Source organism: Podarcis liolepis, assembly GCF_965112155.1.
Source record: "Podarcis liolepis genome assembly, chromosome: 8".
In the NCBI taxonomy this organism is placed as follows: domain Eukaryota; kingdom Metazoa; phylum Chordata; class Lepidosauria; order Squamata; family Lacertidae; genus Podarcis; species Podarcis liolepis.
In genome coordinates, this window is record NC_139560.1 from 67,981,494 (window position 1) to 67,993,066 (window position 11,573).

General features: G+C 43.9%; 1 protein-coding gene across 4 annotated transcripts in view; it reads left to right on the forward strand.

The window, feature by feature from the left end:
* PIGN (phosphatidylinositol glycan anchor biosynthesis class N) overlaps nucleotides 1–10,681 on the forward strand; it is an 86,618-nt gene extending 75,937 nt beyond the window's left edge. For 2 of the 4 annotated variants that reach the window (XM_083519140.1, XM_083519139.1), the window contains 3 exons: nucleotides 7,475–8,635; nucleotides 8,993–9,299; nucleotides 9,662–10,681. In XM_083519140.1, the coding sequence (XP_083375266.1) occupies nucleotides 7,475–7,598 (124 nt within the window). In that variant the 3' untranslated portion in view covers nucleotides 7,599–8,635; nucleotides 8,993–9,299; nucleotides 9,662–10,681. Of the gene's footprint in view, nucleotides 1–7,474; nucleotides 8,636–8,992; nucleotides 9,300–9,627 lie in introns of all 4 variants that reach the window. The other 2 variants (XM_083519137.1, XM_083519138.1) reach the window with 1 other exon arrangement.
* Nucleotides 10,682–11,573: the final 892 nt, after the last annotated feature.

Genomic DNA, 11,573 nt, shown 5'->3' on the forward strand with positions numbered 1-11,573 from the left:
AAGTGATGAGTCGGGTGTGTGAGTGAGCCGTTGCAGATTAAACGCTGCCGACAGAATGATCACATCTCATAGAAATCATAGAATTGTAGAGTTGGAAGGGACCACAAGGGTCACCTAGTGCAATGCAGGAATCTTTTTGCCCAACGTGGGGCTCAAACCCACAAACCTGAGATTAAGAGAGCCAGTGTGGTGTAGTGGTTAAGAGCGGTAGACTCGTAATCTGGTGAACCGGGTTCGCGTCTCCGCTCCTCCATATGCAGCTGCTGGGTGACCTTGGGCCAGTCACACTTCTTTGAAGTCTCGCAGCCTCACTCACCTCACAGAGTGTTTGTTGTGGGGGAGGAAGGGAAAGGAGATTGTTAGCCGCTTTGAGACTCCTTCGGGTAGTGATAAAGCGGGATATCAAATCCAAACTCCTCCTCCTCCTCCTCCTCCTCCTCCTCCTCCTCTTCTTCCTGCTCTACCAACTGAGCTATCCCAGGGACAGATTTAGTTTCAGGCAGCTGGTGCCAAGCCAGCACTCACCTGTACTCCACTCAGCTGCCTCCCACATCCCCCCAAAAGAGGTCTGACTTCTCACTTAGAGAGAAAGCCTGACTAGCACCACCAATAACACATACGCATCCTGTGGCAGAGAAAAGGGAGAGCAATTTCACTGCAAACCACACCAAGGTTACCACCATCCAAGGTGTTATAAGGCAGCGGGAGTTCTGCCACTCACTTTTGAATGATCACATGTCATAAGAAATTGTAGAATTGCAAGAAGGAACCATGAAGGTCATCCAGTTCAATACAGGAATCTCTTTGCCCAATGTGGGTCTTGAACCCACAATTTTGAGATCCAGACTCTCATGCTCTACAGGCTGAGTTCTCCTGCAGGCATTTCTGCAAATGCAGCATTTTCCACTGGAACCAATTCGTGCTTTTAGCTGTAGATCGTCATCAGATGATATGTGCAACAGCTCTTACAAGAGTTTTGTTTGATGGCAGTTTTGAAGGTGGGACGTTGGAGAAAGCAAAGTGAGGTTTGTTGTTTACTGGTCATTTCTTATTTGGAGTCATTGATTGTGTGTTTTGTTGCCCCATTTCCTTAACCCGTTACCTACTTTTCCCATTCAGTGCAGTGTTTTTAGTAGTCACTCCTCCCTCCGTAATGTTTACTCCAAAAACTTCTAATACTTATCCATCCATCCTGCCTTTCATCAAAATGACCTTGGTGCAGGTGACAATTCAGGATACAATAAAAGCCAGAGAAGATGCATCCAATTAAAAAAGTAAAACAATACAGTATATCTCCCCATCTGTTCCAGCACAAGCCCTATAAAAAAAATCCTTGAAGTGCCTAGCATAATATAAACATCTGCAGCTAGCACCAAAAGACAGATAATATGGGTGCCAACCAAGGCTTTAAAGTTGACGTTCTAGTGCCAAGAAGACCCTCTGGTGGGTCACAACTCTTCTGATCTCATGGAGTGGGGTGTTGTAAACAACAGGAGTATGGTCCTAAGCAACTCAGGGGTTAAGACTTCAAAACCTACACCTTGCATTGATCTTAGTGGTGATCAGGCGGCCAGTGCAGATCTTTAGGGACAAATGTAACGTGGTCCTGGGCAGAAAGCTTATCAGCAGCAGTTTTGCAGTCTTCAAACTATCTTCAAGAGTAGACCTACATTGTTGTTGTTGTTTAGTCGTTTAGACTTGTCCGACTCTTCATGCCCCCATGGACCAGAGCACGCCAGACACTCCTGTCTTCCACTGCCTCCCGCAGTTTGGTCAAACTCATGTTGGTAGCTTTGAGAACACTGTCCAACCATCTCGGTCTCGGTCTTCCCCTTCTCCTTGTGCCCTCCATCTTTCCCAACATCAGGGTCTTTTCCAGGGAGTCTTCTCTTCTCATGAGGTGGCCAAAGTATTTCAATACTCCGATACTTTAGCCCTAAATAAACATTCTTAAATGTACAAGGCAAACACATACATAAGTATATAAACCACGTGCATGAAAGAGTACAGGAGAACAATCCTGAAGCCATTTTGACTCTCCCAAACCATTCTGACCTCAAATATTTATCTGCAAAGAGGAAGCAAATTGGAAAGCCTCTCCATTGTCTTTTGCTTAACTGTCTTAAGGGCGTATTTGTGTATGAATAGGGTGAGCCTGTGACCTGGATTCAGGAACCAGACAGAGGGCCTTCTCAGTAGTGGCACCCGCCCTGTAGAACGCCCTCCCATGAGATGTCAAGGAAATAAGCAGCTATCCTATTTTTAAAAGACATCTGAAGGCAGCCCTGTTTAGGGAAATTTTAAATATTTAATGCTGTATTGTTTTTAACACTCGATGGGGAAAATCAGCAAGGTGGGTGGGGTATAAATAATTTATTATTATTATTATTATTATTATTATTATTATTATTATTATTATTAATAATAATAAAAGTATTTACCATCACAAAAGAATGCCCAAGCTGCCCAGGTAAAGCAATCAGTGACCATTAACAGATATCCTGGCAGACTGCCTCCTTCTGTGATGTATGTATGATGTTTTTTGGGGTGGTCTTGAGCTACGGGGCGGGCAATTTCAAAAGTCTATATAAGGGCTTGCACACCATTGTTCTGGGTCCCTCTCCCCTCCTGCATGTGGTGAGTGAGGACCCTGTTGCAACAGTTAATAAAGATCAGACTTACTAGCTGCTTTGCTTCTCAATATTCTCAGGTTGGCCTCTGTTATTTTCTCCTTCCGATAGGGAACCCTCTGAAGGACTCTATACTGGCTCTGGGATACCCCATAAGGGAAAAGGAGCAGGTTTTTTCTATAAGAAGTCCAAGTGTCCCATCACTTGGGCATGGCTATTAATAACCAGGCTATTCCTGCCCAATAACAGCCAGAGCTGGAAAAGGGCACTTCACGACACTGAAACCACTTGGGCTTCAAGTGACTGCCTGAAATCCAGGGCTGCTACCCCTAGATTACAGACCTGATCATTTAAGGGGGCGCACCTCCATCCAGAACAGGCTTCCTTCATTTTTCCTGGATGTGGGAGCCATTAAGCCAGAGCACCTTCATGTTGTCAGGATTCATTTTTGGTTCATTGGCCCTAATCCGACTTGTTTCCATTGCAACAGAGGGCACGTCAACTCTTCCACTCCTGGCTTTTTAAAAAATATTTTTGTGTTAGGGCTGATTTACTTCCCTCTTTTCTGCAGCCGCTTTATATAGGAGTAGTTATGTCAACATTCTGGCCCACTGAGAAGGCTGAAATCCAATGAGTATTACACAGGCTTTCTCACTTCCCCTTTGAACATACTTTCTTAAACCACATTGCAGGGGCTTTTCAGGTGGCTCAGCTGTTTTTGTTCTCTTATTTCATTTCAAAGCAGTTACTTACAAGTTTCATTCTCCTCTTTGCAGCATGCACGATTTGTAAAGTTCCCCGTTCTTCTATGCGTGTCCACAACTTTTTTTGCATAGACATTTAATCTTGTCCTTATTGTCTTTTTCTTCCTCTCTCTTCCCTTGCGTTCCTTTTGTCAGACAGTAAAAACTTTTTGTTCATTATCAGAATTAAAACCTGTTGCGCGAATGATGGGTTGGATCTAGACAGCTGAGTAGGATCAGGTCTAATCTAAACACGACAGAGTCTGGCTCCAGCCTCTATCTGGCACCTAGCAGTAGTGCTGTATTTCCAGAGCATCTTCTGTAGGCGTCCAGAAACAGCTTTTTAATGTCCATCCTTTTTTGTAATGAGAAGATAACAAAAAATGTGAAAGCCACATCTTGGGGGTTCCCCACCACCAAATTTAAGGAGGTTATGGCTTACTAAGGTGTCCTTAAAATGTTACACTAGTGCTATGGGGTGTGCTTGGATGAACCCACATAGGGGGTAACAAGTTGTATGGGTCTTTCCAGCATTGTCGGATTTATGTATAAGATAAACAAGCGATAGCTTAGGGCCCCACTCTTTTGCCCCCCCAATCCCCCCATTAATATACTTCTTAATTGTATTTCAGTTCAACACTTACTTTTATAAAATACATATGTACAAATAGCTTTAGATACCTATTAGGTCCATAAATTACCATTACAGCATATATTCAACACAAAAAACAGTGACAATTTGTTGTTGACAAAGGACAGCTGGACATATAAAGGGCTCCATTACCATCAGTAGCTTAGGGCCTCATCAAACCTAAATCCGGCCCTGTTTCCTATAAAAGTGGCCACACATATGTGGTTGCTAGCTTTTAAATGCTAGTTTGGGCCTGTAGGATAAACCTATGGGGAAGTATCTCCCATGTCACCAGTGTGACATATAAAATGTCCCAATTTGTGTGCTCTGTAGTACACAAGCAGTGCAGTGCCATCTCCAACAGCCTCTTACTTTCCCAACTTTGTGAGCCAGGTGTCCATTTTGTCTTTGGTGGGATGAAGGTGGCCATCTTGCATTGAACCCAAGTGAAATTCTCACTCCAGAAAGAGAGTCAGTGCCTAACTGACTGCATAATTCAAGCTTCTGGTTTCATGTGAACTAACAACCCTGAAGACTTAATATCTAAAAGTCTAAAATGGTGTTTCATTTGTATCTTTTGAATGAGGAATCCCACCATGGGAATCGGAAGGCGTTTAAACTTTTAAGAAAGGTGGTTCCGTGATGCAGTAACCAGCCTTCTCAAATTCCACTGATGCTCATCCTGCAGTCCTGACTTAATGTGAGCAACCTCAAAATCACGCTGGGTGCTTTGTCCTGGTTAGCAGCTCCATTTGCAAGCTTTAATTAGCAGGAGGGTAATGTATTGTCCAGACTCTGTTAAGCAGCTATATCTCAGTCGTAGAACGAACGCTTTGTATATATGCAGCCCAGATTCAATCCCTATTCTCGAATGCAGTTATTTGCCATTCCAAATAGTTCTCTTCCTCTTTTAAGGTTCAGAATTGATGCTCTCGGTAAAAGGTGGATACCGGCAATAGATTTTCACAAATTTAAAATTACCATTAACAGAAGAAACCTATTCTCTCAATTCATTTGGGAGGCCCAAGATTCTTACAGTTTGGATCAGCATAAAGTCTACTGGCATCTTACTTTCACTGTTAACGCCATCTCTCTTTGTAAAGACAGTTGGATAAATTGAACACTTGAATCTATAGCGCACCACAATTTCTCACAACTAGCGTGGCAGGTTTAACAAATTTTAATAGATGTTTGCTTCAGCTTGTGGTCCATCTCTGACATCCGTTGTCTTTTTAGCATTTCCTGCTACAGTTTTCAATTTTGTGTTTCGTTTTGGCAAATTTAGCCGTTAAGCACGATTGACTTGCTTCCAGCGCTTGCAAAAAAAGGAAAGCAGGTTTCACAACCAGTCTTTCCCTTTCCCTCTGCCCCCATGCAGCCACTTTTAATTCACAGAAAGTCTCTCCAGATGTGTCTATATGTCCTGATTAGCATGGGCTGTGTTTCACAGAACTGCAGTGCTAGGTGGAATCGCTTTAAATCAGATGGAGAGGTATTTTCTGCAGTTCTGGAATAGAGTTCTAGACATAAGATGGAATGAACGAGAAAGGGTGGAGTTGTTTAATTTATGATTTAAAGTAATAAACCTCAATTACTACTTTCTGGGTCCATTTCAATGCTAAACGCCGAATAATCAACACAGTCAATTATGAGTAGAATAGCTATTTGTTATTGGACTTGGGAGTCTCAGTGGTGTGCCTGGCATTTAACTGAATTCTCCTGAAGACAACAGATATTTTCCATTGACTGAGTAGATTCTCTAGAGCTGTGTAGTCTGAACTTCTGGCGCCATATGAGCGAACAAACTATGAAGTCATGAACTCCTTTTAATTATTCAAAGTAATTAAAATTTCATCCAAGTTCTCAAAGGATAAAAACACTAATTAGAATATTCATCAAAGGATCTGCATTTTTTAAAACAAACAAAAACACACACACACCAAAAAAAAACACCAAAAACCCTTGATTTGTAAATGTAAAGAGTTGTGCTCCTCCCCCCCCCCCCCCGGTTGGCAGCTTGTGCTTTGGGGAGGTGATGAAGGCTAAGATGCAATTCTGAGGATAAAACTCCACTGAAAGCTTTAAACAAAAATCCAGCAACAATTCTCTTTTAAGCCATTGGGGGGGGGGGGGAGAGAGAATTCAGCCTAACCAGCTGGGTTGCAAGATTAGCTTTTTCTCCCAAGACAGGCTCACGTTATCAGTTCATTGTAAGCATTCCTGTGAACTGCAAAGTCCAAAGGGTGCTGACCAGGCTGTTCAAGCAATGCCTTCTGCACTTTGACAAACCAGGTTGAATATTATCAGCCTCTGAACTTGCACCTTCTCTGTGGAATTGGAGTGGTGGCAGCAGCAGGTAGTGGCAGCAGCTAGCAGTTCTATGGGCTGTTTCTTTTTAGCTGTAACTGAGGGGAGGGAGGGAGCTCCATAGTTTTCTTAAAGAACAATGCGGCTCATCGGCTAAAAGTTCAGCTAGAGAGTTCTTCTCATGCTTGATTAGTTTGCCAGCGATTCGAATCAACTCTCATGAGGCCACCAAGCGTCCTAACTAATAATATTGGAGCTATAATGTAGTAATGTTGGAGCTACCATGTAGTAATGTTGGCCCACGCCCCCAGTTTCCTCACCTGTCCTCCAGTCCAGCAGGACCAGGCTGAGAGAGAGAGGTGGGCCTAATTACTGCTTTATTTTTCAGGACAAAACACAACAGAAGGGTAGATGCCGCCACCACTCCCTTGTCTGGGGAGAGCCCAGAAGAATAACCCAAGGGAGATGGTTACTCTTCAGTGTTACCAGCTGCCCCACCCTGCAATTGCTGCACCACAATTTGCAGGCAGAAATTCAACAGGTTCACTAGGAGGCTAAGTGGTCAGACTTTGGATTCAGACTTCCCCCACGAAAGGCACACAGAACAAAATAGGAAAATCCTTTTTAAAGATTTATTTAAAAAACAAGATTAAACATACCTAAAAGTAGGCACATCTCTTACAGGGTTTCAGACAGGAAAATAAAAACATTGTAAAGCATCGCTAGCTAAACGTACTTACAAAACGAGAACACAAGAAAAGTTAGTGCAGTTCGTAAAGTTCTTGGCTGAATCTGCATCTCAAGAAGCTAATGTTCTTCTTCATTCTGGTCAGTATTCCAACTTTTCCCATTAATGACCACCTATTTCAAGGAACTGTGTTTAGTCTCCTGCAATGCAGGAATATGCAGCTGTCCCGTACGGGGATCGAACCTGCAGCCTTGGTGTTATCAGCACCACGCTCTAGCCAACTGAGCTATCCAGGGAAAGTCTGTATTGCTATGGCCAGTGATGAGTGCAGCTAATAAACAGATGCTAATGATTGAACATCCTGTTTAGGAGAGCGACCAGTATTGTGTCCCTCTAATGTTGTCGGTAAACTTTGTTTCCTCTTGTTGATTTAAAATCTGTTGCTGTCTCACCCATAATTTTCTCTCTGTTGCAGCATTAGCCATTACGTCGTTGCCATGTCTTTTACCATCTTCCTGCTGCTTTTGAGTGGAGTGGCTCAGCTGCTCACTACGAAGAGACTAGCACTTTGGGAAGAAGCTAAGCACCATTCCTTGTGACGAATGGGGTAGAGAGGTCCGCACCCTTGGAAACTGCAACCTCCCTGAGTGACAGGTGGAGTTATGAGACTGGCTGCCAGAAACAGCGAAAGAACTCGATGCCACAGGCAACAGCGCCTTGACCAACTCTTTGGAATTGTACCTTGTCTCCCTCCCCTCCCCCCATTTAAAAGAAGAGGGAAAGAGACACAACCACAAGTCTCTTGCCAAAAACTGAATATATGGTCCGCTTCAATGTTGGAAGATGAGTGCTATGTATAGTTTTTCCAGAGAGATTCAAATGGGTGACAAGGAAATAAACTGGCTCTGTAACTAGGCCCAAAAGGCACAGGAGAGCAATCCCAAGGCCGACAGAATATTGCCCTTTGTCCACAGTCTGCTTCTGGACCAAATCTTGGACTGGTCAGCTTGCTTAGAATTTCTTTTGGTGCCTATTTCTCACTTCTGATGTGTTAAGATCAAATTTAGAGGCTTGTGTATAATGGGAGGAGACTAAAACTTGAATTTTGCTACCTTTAAAAACATATGGGTTGTATGTGCGAGCGAGAGATTAATTAATTCCTGTTTTAAAAGAAGATGCTGCAGATTATTTTTTCTATGATTAATTTTATAGGATGCACTTGAAAAGAACTCTCTCTGTCCGCTCAAACTGAAGCTTAAATAAAAGGAGGAGGAACCACAACGACAAAAGAGAGATTTCATTTGTCAGAATCTCAGCAACAGCCTTGTGAGCCAAGTTAGGCTGAAGGACAGTGACTTGCCTAAGGCTACCTTAAGGAGCTGCAGATCTCAGCAGAGATTGAAACCCAGCCCCTCCCCCCCATTCAAGCTCTGTTCATTACACTGAGACAACATGTGCCCTCTTAAGTAGAACTGGCAAGCTGTTAAAGCTCCGGAGAATGAAAAGCTTTTGCATTTGGAATCCCACTTCACTTGGTAACCAAACCTAGGAAGCCGTATCGCATACTGGAATTCACAATGCCAGCAGGCTGAGAAATGGTATATATTTTGCACCTAATGCTTTCATAGGGACGCGGGTGGCGTTGTGGGTTAAAACCACAGAGCCTAGGACTTGCCGATCAGAAGGTCGGCGGTTCGAATCCCCGCGACGGGTTGAGCTCCCGTTGCTCGGTCCCAGCTCCTGCCAACCTAGCAGTTCGAAAGCACGAAGTGCTAGTAGATAAATAGATACCGCTCCAGCGGAAAGGTAAACACTGTTTCTGTGCGCTGCTCTGGTTTGCCAGAAGCGGCTTGGTCATGCTGGCCACATGACCCGGAAGCTGTACGCCGGCTCCCTCAGCCAATAAAGCGAGACAAGCGCCACAACCCCAGAGTCAGTCAGGACTGGACCTAATGGTCAGGGGTCCCTTTACCTTTAATGCTTTCATGGGTAGTTGCTCAGATAAACACTTTGCCATCAGCTTGTACACAATGCACCCGTTGGACAGTAGGAGCATTTTTGTGCCTCAGCTCAACTTGCTCTTGTTTTAGTGCAGGTTGGCATGATCCTATACCTGAATACTCAGAAGTCAGCCCTCATTGAGTTCAATGGGACCTGCTTGCAGACAAGGGGGGGTTGCAGTAGGAGTCTTAGAACACATCTGTATTGGGTTATCTTGCTTTCTGTGTCTAGACCAGGGGTCTGCAACCCGCGGCTCCGGAGCCGCATGTGGCTCTTTTACACCTCCGGGGCAGATACTAGTGAGGGGAGGAGGCGCATTGTGCGCCCCAACACTCCCCACTGTGGCGGGCGCTGTACTGGCTGTGACATCGCATGGGGCGGTGCGTGTGTTAGTCACGCACCGTCCCAACGTCACCTTCCCGCCCGCCCGCCCGCCCGCTACATTGTAAGGGGCATGTACGCTGGTCACTGCATTGAAAGGGGGCATGTACGCTGGTCACTGTTTTGAAGGGGAGTGAAGAACACACACACCAAAAAAAGGTAACTTGTTAATTTAACGTTTATTTCTATGAGGAGGAGTAATTCTGAGGGGTCAAACAAAGAAATAATAAAAAAGTGACAAAAAAGTTATTTTTATAATGACGAGTTTTGCGGCTCCCAGTTTTTTTTCCCTTCGGAAATGGGTCCAAGTGGCTCTTTTTGTCTTAAAGGTTGCAGACCCCTGGTCTAGACCCATTTGCTTTTGCTGCGATGAACGAGTTGTGGGTATTGTTATTTAAATTTTGTGCTGCTTAAAGCCAAAATAGCCATTTACCAAGTACAGTGGTACCTCTAGATACGCACACCTCTGGTTGCATATCTTTCAGGATGCGAACGCGGCAAACCCAGAAGTATTTTTCTGGGTTTCGCACTGCGCACATGCACAGAAGAAGCATCTCCGGTTGCGAATTCCTTGGAATGCAGCCGGAGCTCCAGAATGGATCCCGTTCACAACTGGAGATACCACTGTATAAAAATCTGTTACGCAGACGTTAAAATATCCCGAATCAAAATGCACAATAAAACAATCCAATTTAAGACACAGCTATTAAAATGAACAGGTGGCCCAAGTTCAAACAATCAAAGGAATGCCTCTACTGTATGATTTCAATCTGTCTTGGACATACGATCTATGGAAATACTGTTTGTATTATAAGTGGACGTTCGCCTAACCAATCACAGCAGATGGCAGAGTCATCTGTAGGAATAGAGACTGTAGGAATAGTAGCCTGCCATAGCTCTGAGAAAGAAAGTACATATAAAATCCATGAAACATGCATGCCATGCCGGCTGCCAGTATTGGAGCATGCCAGCAAGGGATTCATCCTGTACCGCTTTAGCCCCTTGGCTCTGTGGCATTAAAGCCATGTCACTACAGCTGTGGTACCCAGTCATCCCAGTAGAAATGTTAGCGCTGCAAAACTGGATGCAGACATCCATCTGCTTGTCAGTTACCATCAATCACTTTATCATGGGAGAGCGATCATTGCCATGTTATTTAAGCCGCTGAACAGCAATGAAGCAATTGGAACAAAGTCTTCTAAAATGGTGGCTGTTAACCCATCTCTCCAGTTAACACTTGATATCAAGCTGCAGAATACCACAAGCTATTCAAAATTATAATAAAGCAATTGACGTGTTTGAATACTGGCATTATGAGTGTCCTTGGGCGGATCGGCACTCGTCATTTGTAACATTAAAAATACGTTATTAAAATGTGACACCAGAGGGTGCTGCAGAGCAGCAAGCCGCCGGCAATGGAAAACTGCCATTAAACGTTCTAAACGTTATTCAATATAATGTTCTTTAAGATCAGCATAGATCCAGCCCTGAATAGATAGGACCCTGAAGAAGATCCTATTTCCTACCTAAAATAAATATTTCTTTTTGTAAATGTGTGTGTTTGTTCTAACCAATTGGATTTCTGGCAAAGATGTCTGGAGGAAACTAGTGTATAAAAAAAAAATCCAAAATAGGGGAAAGCATTTTTTTGAGCCAGAATACACCTAAACTCAGGTCCCGCACCTCTCGGGTGGGTGCCATTGCCGTTGCAAGAAAACATGGCATGCTCCAGCATCTCTTTTTCTAGAAAAATAGTACTGGCTACATAAGAGGTTTGACATGAACAATGACATTGATGCATCTTTTCCTATTGGCTTTAACCATGCATTGGGAAAGATGGTTTTGGTTTCCACCCTGTTTCGCCTCCACTCCTGTGATAAGATTAATTTTCTAATTCCATTGGCTTTGTTCTTAGTTGCAAGACCAGTGACCTTAGCTGACTCCCTCTTGACCGCTTTATTAACTCTGTTACTAGCAAACACCCTCTCCAGAGCTATTTTACATGTCCCCTATGGAAAGTCTGACTGGCTATGCTATTCCTGGATTTCCTCGGGGTGGGAGCAGGCAGAAATCTTTGGGCTGCCTGTCTGAATTTTCTCCAGCGCTGGAAGCTGGCAGAATTCTGCCAGTTAAGCAGTCTTCTTTGATTGTGTTGTGGGATTATGTGCCTCTTTGTTCTGCAAGTAAACAAG